This window comes from Canis lupus, chromosome 29, assembly GCF_048164855.1.
Source record: "Canis lupus baileyi chromosome 29, mCanLup2.hap1, whole genome shotgun sequence".
Lineage (NCBI taxonomy): Eukaryota > Metazoa > Chordata > Mammalia > Carnivora > Canidae > Canis > Canis lupus.
This window is the reverse complement of record NC_132866.1, coordinates 11,392,509-11,408,897: the sequence shown is the minus strand read 5'-3', so window position 1 is coordinate 11,408,897 and position 16,389 is coordinate 11,392,509. Positions and strand designations below refer to the sequence as shown.

Here is a 16,389-nt window from a genome sequence, read left to right as displayed (position 1 = left end):
CACTCTGGGCTCTTGGAATGAATGACTCATGCACTCTGAAGGCACACAGTATTTAATCACTTGTTTTCTGTGTACCAGGAAGAGGAGGGCATGTGAAAATAGAAGCCATGTACTGCCAAATGGGTCTGAAATAAGAGTGGAAATGTTGACCTAAGGGGTCAAACAATTGAGCTATGACAAAATACCTAAATATCTTTGGGTGTGTGTTACTTTAATTATTCCATTATTTTAATTTAAATTTGGCGCTATTTCAAAAGTGCTATACTTTGATAATTTGTAAGCAACTCGACTAGATAACTTTGAAATTCCTAAATTTTAAAACCAATCTGCCAATTTCAGAGGTTTCTCTTTTGATTTGTGTGACACCTTGGATGGTATCTTTTGAAGGAAAGATTAGAAAGCAGTATGTTTGTTGGAGCAGATCCATCACATGGCTCTTCTTTGTGGAAGGATAGAAGCCCACTGGTCACAATCTCTGCCGTGCCATTGCCTTCTGCCTCCAGAGTAGCCATTAATATTGGTGACAGGGTGGCCAATACTGAGTATAATTGCTACCTTGTTCAGACTGATATCATTTACATGTGTCCTCTGTATACATAGACTCTGCTAATGCCCCTTTTATTTCCTTAGTGAAGAGTAACAGGTTAAAAAACATACACACATTTTGAAGTGAACTGTGTGCAAGGTGCTGTACCCGGCAACAGAGTCATAGCAGTTCAGAAAGACCCACTACACTCCCTTCTCGTACCATTTACATTACCTGTTTAGGCTTTCCTTTCTTGTTTTGTCTTGCCTTTACATTGGTAAGGGAAGCCATGTGCCCCTGCTAGGCCTTTTAAGATAATTTAAAGTTTACTTGAATTTTCAGGTAAGTCTTCCATTGTGGGTAATCACAACTGCATTATTTATTATATTTATTGAAAAATAAATGCTTTTAGTATTAAAAGCACCATATTGGAAAGGACTGGTCTTTTGGGGCTTCCTTTAAAAACAGTAAAAACAAGATGTTAGTCTTATTAAATGTCACTAAAGATAAGCAGTTGATAGGAGAAATCCATTTTCCATTTCAATCTTTCATGCTTACTTTTACTTAATTATTCATTCATTTGGTTCAATAACTATTAAATGAGTGCCTGCTACCAGTGGCAAATAAAACAGGCATGGAATTAAATAAACTGAGAGGTTGAGACTTAAATCTCTCCCTTTAAGTAGTTAGTCGAAATTGTACATTTATTATAATTATTAATATATCAGGAGTTATTTCTACTTTTTATTTGTTTTCCATTATTATGTATACGTGGTTTTGTTGTTGTTTTTCTTTTTCCTACCACTTTCTCCTGTCTCCCTAGCTTGAATTTTCACCAGGTGTCTTTCTGTTGCTGATTAAAAGTTATACATTCTATTTATATTTCTCCATGGTTTCTCTGACTTAGTACCCAATACTTACTTTCACTTGCATAATGAAAGTGTACCACTATTCGTGTCTTTGCCCCAAGTGTATTTTTACCTCCTTTTAGATATTACCTCTTCTAGATTCTCCCCCTCTCCTGTGTAGAGGATTTAGGGGAACGTAGGAAGCTGGCCCTCAGTTTGCCATTTGGACCTAAATCAGGTTGCTGGGACTGAGACTGGAGTTACAGTCTAGTTTTGAGCTACATCAGAGCTTCAGGTCCACATTTCATGTTCTGAGGAAACAGGGTTCCGGGGGCATAGAGATATTTTCATAAAATATCTTTTACTCTGAGAAGGCTTTCAGGAATTATGGTCCTGCTATAATATAAGATTTAATAAGTAAAAACATATTGAAGTTTTTCCCCCTCCTTTCTTTGATAAAATCCATATGTAGACCCTTGAAATAAAAATCTTGGAGATATTTGAGTAAGAACCTAGAATTTTAAACACCTGTACATTTCCCAACTTGAACTAAAGGTTATCAAATGTTTATATGCCACATGTTGTGTTGGGCACTTTCACATAATTCTCTCGTTTGATACTATTACAAGCCCTGAAAGTTAGATGGAGTTTCCATTTACAGCAGAGGAGCTGTTGTCGAGAGGGGTTCAGAGACCGCAGTGGAGCTGAGATTCTTTCACCTGGGGCACGGGGTGCAGAGTGCAGGTGGTAACCTCATTGTGCCCACATCTCTGGACTTCGTCTAATCTCCTCATTCCAGTATCTGCCCAGACCACCCTTGTGCACCTGGCCCTGTCCTGTCACCTGGATCTCTGGCTTTAGGCCCACCCTCTCATGCCCATCCTCCACACACTGGTCCTCACATTCACTCTCCTACGCAGTCTACCCCGTCTGGACAGAGTGGCTCCTGCATTTACAACAACCCCCTGTGCCCCAAAGTGATCCCTGTGTAGTTCTGCAGCCTCCTCCTTCTAGCTTAGCTCATAGTACCAAACTGTCTAGAGTCCTTTCTGCATTCAGTAAATATTTGCTTTCCTATTATGCATTAAGCAGCCTGCCAGATGTAGGGCTGACAAGAGAGTTTTGAATGAGCCAGATTGGGGGAGGTCTTGGCCTGGACAAGGATAGTGGTGGTGGGATTGGAGAGAAGTGAAACATTCATCAGATATTGAGAAAATCAATAGGACTTAGGGAGGAAGAAAAGCATTTTGGATGTCTCCCAGGTTCTGGCTTACGCAGCTGGAATGATGTTGGTGAGCTGAAAGCCCTGTACAAATGTAAAACGAGGGTATTACACTCGAGAACATTTTGTAGGGAAACTTAGAGTGTTAGAGGTACACTAAAAAGAACCCCAGACTAAGTGGGAAATGGTGTTCTGATTTTGACAAGCCTGTGTTGTATGGGGCATGGCCAGCCCTGACATTTTTATCTGAAATAGATCCAGTGACCTTAACTTAGCCACTGTAACTAGTGAACCCTTCTGTGTGATTCACTGTAAATTATCTGACCTCAACTTGCTGCTCAATTCCATGCCATACTTTTCTTTGCCCGTTCAGCATTTTGGAACCTGCTGTGTACCATGTACTGGTACCATGTACCATGTACTGGGGACGTAAAGCTGAATGAGACTAGATCTCGATGAGCTTCCTCTTCAGTCAGGGATATAGGGAAGTCAGTAGTTGGATGCATTACACCAAAATAAGGTGCCATGATGGAAATATGAGCAAGGTTTAGGAGGGCCACAAAAGAGTGCTTGATCAATTCTGCAGGGCACATGGAGTAAGGAATATATCTGGGCACACCAGTGACTCTTGTTCTGAGTCTGGAATGAAAAGCAGGCAGAAGTGGGTGGGGAGCAGCATTCCAGACCCAGCCTGCACACACTTCTGGGTGGTTGCAGGAAGGCTGGGATGCTGGGGGTTGGGGAGAGGCAGGAGGAGGGTGGACACGACCAGCCTGACCAGCCCGTGCAGAACTTTCCAAGGAATTTGGACTTTGTCCCTAAGGCTGTGGGGAGTAGAAGTGATACATTTGGATTAGCAATGTTCATATTTATCCTTTTCTAATGCCCACTGTATTTTGTTCACAATATTAATTAAACTAATTCATTAATTAGACAAAACTAGACTTCAGGGGAAAGAGCACTATTTAAAATAAAGGCAGTCACTCTATCCTGATGAACTGTTGTTCACCAGGAAGGCACATTAATCCTGAATGTGTATGTGCCTGACAATGCAGTCTCAAAATAAAAAGCAAAAATTAAGAAGAAATGGAAAAATATACACAAAGTATGAGATTTTTAAAAAAATCTCTCAAAAACTTTTCAGTTAAGAAGTCAAGAATATTAGCAAGTACGTACAGGAGTTGAGCTAAATAATCAACAAAGTTGATATAATGAGCCCTAACGTTAAATAGTATGTTCAGATGTTTGAGATCCATTCTAAGGAATACTTTATAAATCGTGTCCTGGTGAACACATACCTGTATGTTTGTACCAGAAGCAAGAAAGTTTTGTGGAGTGTTTCTCTTCACCTGGTGCAGTTTTTTATTTACCATTCTGTTTCATTGATGTGAATGCTGATCTCATTATGCAAAATTGATTTCATGACCCACTAATGGATTGACATTTTTTTTAAGAGATTTTGTTTATTTATTCATGAGAGACAGAGGGAGGCAGAAACATACACAAAGGGAGAAGCAGGTTCCCTGCAGGGAGCCCCATGTGGGACGTGATCCCGGGACACTGAGATCATGCCCTGAGCCAAAGGCAGAAGCTGAACCACTGAGCCACCTAGGCGTCCCTGAGACCATTTTTCTTGAAAACACCGAGTTTCAAGCATGCATAGAAAACTGACTTTTTGGGTTCCTCTCACCATGCCAAGCCTTGGTTCCCCTCTCATCCCCCTCTGTCCTCCTCTGCCAAAGCTGGGAGGACTTTGGCTCCTGTTTTTACTGAGTCAAGGCCATCTAATCCATTCCTTTGCTGCTTCTCAGTGGCTATATTTAACCTTTCACCTTCCAGACCTAGAAAAAGGTAGTGTCATTTCTTTCCAAGGGCAACTTTTACACCTGTACTTTTGATTTCATCATCTTCTATTTTCCTCCTTGAATATCTCCTTTGGTTCTTCTTTCTTCTTGATCATCCTATTAGGAACTCAGTCTTCATGGGTTTAACTGGCTCTCTATCTGGACCTCAAAGATCATCTGTGACTATTCTTTTTTGTCACTAGAGCACAGAACTTGGTCATGTTTATAGTTTTTTTTTCTAGTTTTTTTTTTTTTTAAGTTTTTAATTTCTTGAATGGCTGATGTATTTGCCTGGCTCAAAATGTCAAAGATGGGAAAGAGTATTAAGTTAGGAGGTTCTCACCCACCTTTTCTTTTAGCTGCTGTATACCCTGTCCCTTGTGCTCATTCTCCTACTCTGGAGAGAAGAGAGGTTTCAGTGGCATTTTTTATTTTACTTATTCTCTTCCTGTCCTTCTTTGGCTTCCTATGTGGTGGTTCGTGTTAACCCCCTGTGCATTCTTCACTTACTGCCCACCCTGCCTCTGGGCTACATAGCTCCAGGTTGTTTCAGGCTAAGACTCTGGCAACAACCTAATTAGTTGTTCCTTTCCTTATTCTCAGGCTCTCTCTCCTGTCAATGCTGTCAGCTAACCCCTGACTGTCATCTTGTTTTATGTATGCCATTATCTGCCTGCCCTCATCTCCAGGAAGCACACACTCCTTAGTTTTTTATTCACATCTCCTCAGAGTTGGCCTCTTTACTTTTTCCAGTCTTATCAATCCATATCGTCTACAGCCATTGGTCTTCTGTTCCAGACAGCTGCTCCTTTATTTTTATGTCTTCTAGCCTGGTATAGCGCCTGGTTTCTGGCAGGTACTTAATAAGTGTTTCTCCACTAAAGGGACAAATTCAAGACCAAACCTTCTACTTTCCTCTGCGTTATTCTTCTTGCTGCTTTTCTTATGCTTAAAGTTCCACTTCAATGTAATGGTTCCTGGCTGCTTTACCTCTAACTTTGTCTTCCTCTTCCGTATTTCTAGAGCTCATTTGGTACCCAAAAGGTAGAGTCCTACAACTGTGGTCTGTTCATCCGAGGTCAGGGTACAGGGTTATGGGCAGTTGGAGCTTGCTCTTTAGAAAGGCATCTGTGTTGGTAGATACTGAAGCTTGGCCTGCCTGATACAGAGATTCTGGTGCATTGTTTGAAAAAAAATCAGGGTGGGGTGCCTGGGTGGCGTTGGTTGAGCGTCTGCCTTTGGCTTAGGTCATGATCCCAGGGTTCTGGGATGGAGTCCCACGTTGTGCTCCCTGCTAAGCAGGGAGCTTGCTTCTCCTTCTCATACTCCCCCTGCTTGTGCACTCTCTCTCTCTCTGTCAAATAAATAAAATCTTAAAAAGGGTATTTTTAGGCTGTACACCAACATGAATCCTAGTAGAGTAGTTAGACTGTTAAAAATGAACAAGGAAATTAATAAATACTTAATACTGAGTAAAGAACAATTTTAACTGTAAAGATAATGGAAAAAGGAGTGATACAAAAATTAAAAACCAGTACAAACACGTCAGAGTCGACATCTTTAATATAAAAGGATTTAAATCAATAAGGAATATACAAGAAGTGTTAGAAGATATGAATGAGAAAATCCTAGAAGAAGAAACATAAGCAGCTAATTTTATAATTAAATGTTTAATTTTACCTGCAGTGAAAAGAAAATAAACATCATTTAGGCAACGGATGCCAGCAAATGAGAACAATTTAAAAAGAAATTCTAAATGGTGACAAGAGTACTTTAAAACAAGCACTTTCCTATGTTTCTGGCAGAAGTCTAAGTTGGTATAACCCTGTAGAAAGCAGTTTGGTAATATCTGGAAGCTTTAAATTTTCTTATATGTCTTCACTGACTAATTTCATTCCTAGGAATCTCTCCTAGAGCTGTTAATTACAGAGGCAATAAAATATTTGCATAATACTCACCATTTATAACCTTATTTATTTTTAAAGATTTATTTATCTTAGAGTGAGAGCAAGTGTGCAGGGGAAGGGGCAGAGGGAAGAATCTTTTTAAAAATTCTTTTAATTTAAATTCAATTTAGTTAACATGTAGTATTAAAACATTAATAACATATAGTTTCAGGAGTAGACTTTTCATCAGTGCTTATTACATCAAGTGCCCTCCTCAATGCCCATCACCCTAGTACCCCATCTCTCCAGCTCCCCTCCAGCAACCCTCTGTTTCCCATAGCTAAGAGTCTTTTATATTGTTTCTCTCTCTGTTTTGATTTTTACTTCCCTTTCCCTATGTTTATCTGTTTTGTTTCTTAAATTCCACATGTGAATGAGTAAAGTCTTATGGTGTCTTTCTCTGACTTATTTCACTTAGCATGATGCCTTCTAGTTCCATCATGTCATTGCAAATGGCAAGACTTTTTTCTGATGGCTGAGTAATATTCCATTGTATATATACATGGCATCTTCTTTATCCATTCATCTGTTGATGGATATCTAGGCTCTTTCCTTAGTTTGGCTATTGTGGACATTGCTGCTGTAAACATTGGGATTCGTGTGTCTCTTTGAATCACTATTTTTGTATCCTTTGGATAAATACTTAGAAGTGCAATTGCTGGAGTCATAGAGTAGTTCTATTTTTAACTTTTTGAGGAACCTCCATACTGTTTTCCAGAGTGGCTGCACCAGTTTGCATTCCCACCAACAGTGTAAGTGGATTTCCCTTTGGGAGAGAGAGTCTTAAGCAGACTCTGCACTGAGTGCAGAGCTCTACGTGGGGCTAGATCCTAAGATTACCACCCCAGCCAAAATCAAGCATTGGCCACTCAACGGACTGTGCCACCTAGGTACCCCATCACAGTATTATTTAATAATAAGGGAAAACTGAAAATCACTTAAATGTTCAAGAGTAAGGAAGTGCTTCCTTTAGTGGAAAATTATGCAGCCCTGAAGTTACAATTTGGAGAGTATTTTAAAGACATGAAATGTTACAAGAAAAAAATTAGCATATACTGTTATATTTGCAGTCTTGTGATTCCATATGCATACAGACATATGACCTGAAACATAGCAAAATAAGTTATTTGGCTGGTGGGATGGGAGTGATAAAATATTTTTTCCCATTTTATACAGTATGGCTTTTATAATGAGAATGCATATTACTTAAAATGTAAATATTATCTTATTGGTTAGTTCCATGTATAGATTCTTTTTTTTTTTTTTAAGATTTACTTATTTAAGCGCATACACAGAAAGAGACAGAGACAGAGGAGAGACAGAGAGAAAGCAATAGCAGGGGGAGGGGCAGAGGGAGAAGTAGGCTCCTCACTGAGCAGAGAGCCCAATGTAGGGTTAGATACCAGGACCCTGGGATCTGTATAGGTTCGTAGTACAATGGTTAAGAGGATAGGCCATGAGTCATGCAGGCCTGGCTTTGAATTACAGTTCTGCCCAAAGAGAAGTTAACTTTATTTGCCTCCCACTAAATATATCATTAACAACAAAGACATTCAAGATACAATAGTCAAAACTCAAATGAATTTGGAGACTATGAATTATTAAGTCTGTAATTACCCCATGAGTTACTGATTGATTATGAATTTCACTAAAATAAAATTTAAGTGGTAATAATTAAAATGTTATTTTAATTTTCTACTAAAGGAGATACTGTTTTCATTCTTGGTAATTTTTTCTAGTCTTGAGCTACCCACTAGGGTTACATTTATCTCCATGTATATAACAGCCTTTTGCAACCTGCATTTTGCAAGAGAATTAAGCCTTGCTGTCCTCACATATCCACTGAGTGTAATGAATTAGCCTCTTGCCTGGTCGTCTAGAATAGTATAAATTATGTGCCGTTCTTGGAAGAATTGAAAAAAGTCACCCAAAGCAATCTGTTCTGTTCTGAGCAACCCTCCCTCGGATGGATGCCTGGCATAGAATAGGCACTCAAGAAATGGCATGGCTCTTAGTGTTTTTGCCATAGAAGTCACATAAAGGAGCACCGACTTTCTGGATTTCCTTGCTTGGTGTAAGCTTCTGTGGGAAAGGGTATTTTCCAGGATGTGATCCAGTAAGTGGACATCTCCATGGCTGTTCCTCAGGCCTTGTCTTTGACTCTGGGACTGGCTCTGGGCTGCAGGCCAGTGGAGGACTCTTCTGATTTGCCCTCTCCCAGTGTACCAGCTTCTTTCCTCCACTGCAGGGCGCCAAAGTACTGCCTCCCATCTGAGTAGAGTTTTGGCTTGTCATTTCCCTTCCCCCCATAACTGTCCTTATAGCAGAAACCTTATTCAGGCCTTGGATTTAATACTTTCCCACAAATTGCTTTATAGTAATGTATTCAGTTTTGGATGTTCATAACTGCCCTTTGGGGATATCGATCATTTAAAATAGTGCTGAAGATTGTGTTTTAATGTTTTCTGATGAATATTTTCTTATGATTGCTTTTTATTTTATTTTAGCTACGGATCTACTTCTTGCCTGGAATCCCATTTGTTTGGGATTGGTAGAAGGTGTTATTGGGAAAATTCAACTTCATTCAGGTATGTTTCTGTAAAGTCCTTAAATCTGTTAAATTTAATGTAGCATTCTATGGCATTTTCTTCCTTAAGGATGAATGTGGATTCTGTTTAATTCCTTTGCCCTAATTTTAGGTCTGCCCAAAGTAGGTCTATTTCCATATAAGTTTCATGAAATGAAAATAAAGCTTTAGAGAAAAGAAAGGGAGGTATAATTTTACAATCCTTTCTTTCTCTTAATAGGTATTTAATACTTTTTCTTTTCTTTATGTGTCAGGAATTATGCTAGTTGGTAGAACATAGTAGTGAGGAAAAAAAACTGACCAGTGCTCACCCTTGTGGAGCTTACATTTTAGGAAGACAGGCGTCAGTAAGTAATCACTAAAGTAAATGTGCAAGTACTTGGTAATTGTGGTACATGCTCTGACAGAAACACCAACTATGCTGATTTCAAGGGAGAAGGAGGTTGGAGAAGGCTGGCAAGGTAGGCAGGTGGTGGACCGTGACTGACCAGGTTTGAGACAGTTGTCCATTCTGGATACAGTCAACTCTGGCCAGGTGCTCTAACGAGGTAGGCAAATTGATGAAAGGTCTAGGTTATTCACCAGACCCTTGTTTTGAAGACAGACTCTTGTGTCTGGGATTTGGAGGGAATTTTGATGATGAGAAGAGAGATGTTACATAGGCAGGTTCCCAAAAGTCCCGAAAAAGACTAACTGAAATATTTTAAGCACTGTATTTAAATATCTATCTGTTTTTCTTTTGGCATCATTTTTAATGAGTTACGAAATATAGGCAGCTTTGCCATTATTACCATGTAATTGGGAATCTAGCTATCTCTGTAGTATGTCCTTCCTTATTCTAAAATAAAATTGTTGTGGGGTGCCTGACTGACGCAATGGGTAGAGCATGTGACTCTTGATCTCAGGGTTGTGGGTTCAAGCCTGACGTTAGATGTAGAGATTACTTAAAAATAAAATCTTTTTTTTTAAGGTTTTTTTTTTTTTTTTTTTTTTTTAATTTGAGAAAGAGAGCGTGCGCAAGCACACAAGTTGAGGGGGAGAGGCTGAGAGAGAGGGAGAAGCAGGCTCCGCACTGAGCAGACAGCCCACATGGAGCTCAGTGCTAGGACCCCAAGATCATGGCCTGAGCCAAAGACAGACACTTAACAGACTGAGTCACCCAGGGACCCCAAAAATAAATCTTTAAAAAATTGTTGTGCATTTGGGAACTAGGTTGATTCCTGTGTGTTAAAAAGCATGTATTGCCTGCGACGATCTAATTTTCCTTTGCTAGATTCTTTGATTATTTTTTAAGGTTTATTTTTATTATGAAATATTTCATAGCTGCATAAAACTGTTTACCACAGATATACAGTATAGGTTGTTGTAAAACACACATATCTCTGCCACCCAAACTAAGAAATGAAACACGACCAATGTCTTTGGATCCCTCACTGTGCCTCCCTCCAAGTGTGTCCCGTTTTCTTCTCTTCAGGAACACTCACAGTTTTTAATTTTGTGTTTATTATTCCCTTGATTTTCATTGGTGCTTTTATTACATATGTATTCCTAAATAATAGGACGCTAAGGTTTGTATTTGGGAGACTTTATGTAAATGATACCATTTGTCTTCTACTTCCCTCTACCCCCAACTCAACCTGATATTTGTGAGATTTATCCACATTGATGTATGAAGCTTAGTTCTTTAATTTTCACTGTTGTAGGACTGTATCATAATTTGTACTTCCTCTTGTCAGTGTGATTGTTTGGGGGTTTATATTTGCTATTAGAAGTAGTACCGCAATAAGCATTGTTGTATATTCTGTCTTTGGTAGTTTTGTAATCCTTTTGGTACAAAGAGACAAGCATTTAGACATTGTATAACCATGCTAAGTATTTTAGTAATACTCTCCTACCTGTCCACATTTACATAAATATATTTTTAATTCATTTATATGCTGACAGGATAATTTCATAGCTGAGTGTTCTGAGCTAAAACTCATTTTCTATTGTTTAAGTGAAGCTTATGAAACTTTTGAGTTATTTTTCTTCAATTTCACATCCTGGAGCAATGAATAAATCACTGAAATCAGTCAGGAGATCTGAATCTAAACTTTATTTATTAGCTTCGTGATATAGAGGGGGCTACTTAACAGGGGTTTCATTTATCTATTACTGAGACCCCAGGAATTAATGCCTTCAAACAACAACAACATATAACATCACACAATTTTATGGATGGACCAAGTGACTCTTTTGCCCTTTTCCCGCTATTGTCTGGGGTTGTGTGGCAGCCTTCAATGGGGACTTTTCCTGGAACCTCTCTGTCCAGATAACTCATTTCATAAAGCCTCCCCTTTGGGTCTTTCTGTCCTGGACACCTGGACATTTTTTCGGAGTGGTGGCTGGGTGCCAAGAAGACCAGTCTCTGTGTGCAAAGGTTTATCAAGCCTCTGCTTGTGTCACTGAGGTTGCTAATACTCCGTTGGCCAAAGGAAATCATGTAGCCAAGCCCAAAGTCAGCATCAGAGGGAGGTTCCCAAAGGCTGGCATCCCAGGAGGCTGATTCATTGGGACCACAATGCCCATGAGCCTCTACTTTGTAAGCTGTAAAACAAGAGTAAAAATAACTGCCCTCTTTTTCCCCTATAGACTTATGAATCTAAATGAGATATATACCTGAAGGTACTTAATAAATTATCACTATTTTTTTGAGAAATTGCTGTTCTACTGAAGGTAACAGGAAAGAGAGAAAAGGATTTCCATAAGATGTCAGGTAACAACTCACTTTTAACATTCTGTATGTTCTTACCTAAGCACTGAACTCTCTCCCCTTTCTCTGTCTCTCAAATGATAACCATTTTATCAAGGCCCTTTTGGTTGCAAATACAAACCTATCGGTATACATAAAACAAAGTTTTATTAGGACCTAAGGGACCAAAACCAAGAAATGGATGTCTTATAAGGTCCGAGATTACATTTTGGGGCAGGTGGTCTTGAGCACCACTTCTCTATACATCTCTTTTATTTTTTCTCTTCTTTTGGCTTTCTGTTTGTGTCCATAGGACAAAATTTCTGCTCTGACATGGTACCTTCAGGCCTCATGCCATCCGACAGCTGCTCTTCCCTACAAACCAGTGGAGACTGCCTAGCCGTCAGGGATTGAGCAGGGAGTCTAGTTCAGACCTCTGGGACAGAGATTTTTATAGGCCCTGTCTGGGCCAAGGATGGTCCTGGTCACAAAGTTCAGCTCCAGAGATTGACTTCTTCTGTCAGACTGGGAGGCCTTGGACTTGGCAGACAACCCAAAAGTTTCATTCTAGCAGTGAACAAATATAAGTTGTTGGTAGATGTGTTTATGATGCAGTGAAAGTCTGGTCATTTTTGAGGGGGTGAATTTGGTAATCTCCTGCAGTCAGCCTTTGTTTACAAGTGCTTTCCCTCCTGGCACCACTTGCCTTTGTTTAGACTCAAAACAAGTGGTTGATAAGCAGTGAGGCTTTCTGTTCTACAGGACATTTTAGAAAAGGGAGAAGTGAAGACAGAAAATATAAGAAAGGAAAGAAAGGCAGGGAAAGTAATCTGTACTTTTTTTTTTCTCTCTTGTCACATCACTTCTAATGTTTGGCCCTTAAGAGAAGGAGTGGGGAAGAAGCAGAGGAACATCTTTTCTGCTGCTACCCCCCCCCCCACCACCACTGTTCTTCATTCCCTCACCCACCACCCCCAGAGAGAACTGCAGCCACACCCCAGTGTGTCACACAGCCCCCACATTGCGCCCCCAGCTCCCCGCGCTTCTGCATCCATCTTCCCCTTCTCCGTTTGCTCCCTGCATTCTCTGCCCTAGGATGCCTCCCCTCCCTAAGCCCTGCTAAAGCTCATGCTCTAGCCACACCATTGGCCTGGCCTAGCCAGTGGAGATTTATTCCCTGGGCGGACTAGAACTAACATGATCCTTTCAGGTGCAACTTTCCTCTAGGAGCATCTTACCTTCTGGGGGTAGAGGATGGGGGAATAACATGTCTGTACTTAAACTCTTTCTCACTCCTGTTTCCCTCCTACTTCTCCACATTTCAATGCATGAATTTTTGTTCTTGCTTAGTGAGATGGGAACATAAGTTTATTTGAACAGATGTCATTGACAGTCTAACAGCGGCGTGGGTGAGCCATGCCACGGTTCCTGACTGTCACTGAACTCTGAGCTGGGTGGAATGTAAGCAGGCGTGACTTAGAAACTAGATCAGTTTGTGAGGGCTGCCATAGCAAAGTCCCGTAGACTGGGGAATTTAACAGAGATTTATTTTCTCTCCATGCTAGAGGCTAGAAGTCCAAGGTCAAGGTGTTGGCAAGTGGTTTCTTCTGAGGCCTTTCTCCTTGGCTTGTAGATGGCTGTATTCTCTCTGTGTCTTCACATCATCTTGACCATCTTCACGCTGTCCTTTCTCTGTGTGCATCTGTGTCCAAGTGTCCTCTTCTAAAGACACTAGTTATGTGGGATTAGAATCCACCCTAATAACCTCATTTTAACTTAATTACCTCTTTAAAACCCTGTCTCTAAAATGGGGCCACATTATAAGGTCCTGAAGGTTAGGACTATAGCATGTGAATTTTGAGGGGATCGAGTTCAGCTCATAACAGGAACTTAATGTCTACTGGAATGCTTATTACAAAAGCATATCAAAGAGAATTCCCACTGTTGCTTCTTACTCTTTATTTCTTGGTGAGATAGGTCATTTCCCAGATATCATTGACTAGGCACCGACCCCAGAGTTGGACTAACCTTGAAGATCACACAATAGCCTTAGGTTAGGTTATTTCATCTAAGATGTCTGTGTTGTCCACAGTAAGACAAAGCTAACATCTCCTTGATATGATCATTGTGAGATTTAATAAAACTCACTTAAGTGCTTAGCATGGTTCCTGGTAATAGTAAGCAATAGATGCTGGCTATTAATTTTTTCCCTTAGTTTTAAGGGTCACTTAGAGGTGTCAGATATTCTTTTTTTTTTAATATTTCATTTATTTATTCATGAGATACAGAGAGGGAGAGAGACAGAGGCAGAGACATAGGCAGAAGGAGAAGCAGTCTCCACGCAGGGAGTCCAATGTGGGACTCGATCCTGGTACTCCAGGATCACACCCTGAGCCGAAGGCAGACGCTTAACCGCTGAGCCATCCAGGTGTCCCAGTGTCAGATATTCCATTAGGGAACCACTTAAGTCCTGGCTATATAATTTTGAATAAATTTTAAACTTGGATTGTTTTTTCTAATAATGTTAACTTTTGCTGAAACTAATGATACTAACATGTCATTAAAAGACTACATGGTGGGGATCTATAAAAAGTAATGTTTTTAATGGTTAAATATTAGCATCAGTGAAAGTTATATTCCATAATCCATATGCTCCTTTTAAAAAAATGTGTGGTGGAAGAATTTTAAAGTATTATTTAATTATATCCTTTGCTGATAATTGCCCTTCCTTTTATCAAGCTCTGCCAGAAAATTGTTCTGTTAACCCTGGTGTTTAGAAAATGCCTTTTTAGAACTGTTAGTCTTCTTTGGATTTGGAAGGCCTCTTCCCCACACAATTGCGGGCAGGTGGACTTTCAGCTAGGGTGTAATGTTGTCTCTCTCTCTCTGACAACTTGATGTGCCTGATTTTGGTTTGGTCATTGGGATTTATCGATATGAAGAACAGAAAATAGAAGGAATATGTCATGTGCTAAGTAGATGAAAGAAAAGCTTCATGAAATATAAACTTTTGTCCATTGTAGGGTCCAGGAGGACATAAGCATGATAGTCAAATTTTTATCGCAACTGTAATTACATATTAATTTTCTGTTTTCCTTTTTTTCTCTTGGTCCCCTCCCACCCTAAGAATAAGCTCCAGGGAGATGGGATGTGTCCCCCTCTGCTCCCCTACAGCAGGGCTATTCATAAATATTTCAGCAAATACTACTTTAACAAATAATTGTGGAATGCTTACTGCATGTCAAGGTCTACACTCAGTAATGGGGACTGTAGGATGAACAAAACTCAAAGCCTCCAGGAGTGTAGGATTGGATCCAAGAGATAGACATTAATGACCTGATCACACCACTTGATCATTAGGCTTAAGCTTCTGAAGAAGAGTGTAGTATGTTGTAAGGCAAATGACAGAGGGGCCTCACTGGTGCAGTGGGGGGCCCTGGTTGGACAGTATCCCCGAGGACGTGATGTCTGTGTCAAACTTGAAATATGAGTGAGATCATCTGGACAAGGCCAGGATAAGGGTGGAGAGTGAGAGGAAAGATGGTTCTTGGCAGAGTCAGCAGCCATACAGAAGGCCCACATGATTGACATTTCTTCTCTTTTCTGTGTGATGTTGGGGAGATAGCTGTTATCTTCACTCAGGTCGCTTTAAGCTGCACACTTTAAATGGGTCACAAAAGCTCTTTCAAATTTATTTTGAAGACTAAGAAGAAGATAAGCTCAAGGTAAGAAATATCTGAATATGAAAAGCCAAAGTATATACTCAATGATACTTTCAGAAATAGTTTGAAAACTGTCAGGAATCTCCATTAATTTGGCATTAGAGGCTCTTGGTTTAGTAACTGAGTTACTACTCATAGTGTTGAACAGCTAGAGACACCGTTCACTCAAGCAGCTCTCGTTTGTTAAAATAGCGCTCGCCATCTGGTGTTTTCTCCACTCCTGAAGTGGTGAAGATGTCTCAATCATTAAAATGGTAAAATGTATTATGCATATGGTTTCAAAAGTGTGATTTTAGTCTGCTGGGGAGACTTTGCTAGGACACTAATGACATGAAATATTTTATATACTTCAGTGATGAATGAGTGGAGTGTCACTAGCTTTGCTTCAGTACTTTCCTGAAAAGCCATTAGAAAACCCTAGTTGTTGAGGGCACTGCAGGGCAGAGGAGAGAAGCTGGCAGGGCTTCTTATGTTTAAACATGAGTGTAACTGTCTGTATGCAGTTGCATTGTGAGAGAAGTAGATTGTTTTATCATCTACCGATAACTTATACTATTACAAACATGTAAGGATTGGGATAATGGCTGTACAACTTCAAACATATATTAAAATCATGGAGTTGTACACTTAAAATGGTGGAATTTTATGGTCTATAAATCCTATCTCAATGAAGCCATTAAAAACATTTAAGTCAGAAGGTAGCTTTTGATGTACTGTGTTGTTATTACTTCTGATTTTATCTTAATTAAACAGTTAAATACCTCTCTCTTTAGGTAACTTCTGGTGATTTTTTTTTTTTAATGTACTAAAGTTGCTTTGAGGGAAGTATTCTAAGGAAGTAGTATTTGTGACATTACATTTCTTCCAAAATAATGATTTATTATTTTTTAAAAAATTTTTATTTATTTATTCATGAAAGACACACAAAGAGAGAGAGGCAGAGACACAGGCAGAGGAAGAAGC

The 16,389-nt window shown here is 39.7% G+C and overlaps 1 protein-coding gene across 4 annotated transcripts in view; it reads left to right on the top strand.

Annotated features, from left to right (window-relative positions):
- The window catches only part of INPP5F (inositol polyphosphate-5-phosphatase F), an 87,242-nt gene that overhangs the window by 11,343 nt on the left and 59,510 nt on the right, over window positions 1–16,389 (top strand). For all 4 annotated transcript variants that reach the window (XM_072805098.1, XM_072805096.1, XM_072805097.1 and 1 more), the window contains exon 2: window positions 8,894–8,974. In XM_072805098.1, the coding sequence (XP_072661199.1) occupies window positions 8,894–8,974 (81 nt within the window). The remainder of the gene's footprint in view (window positions 1–8,893; window positions 8,975–16,389) is intronic.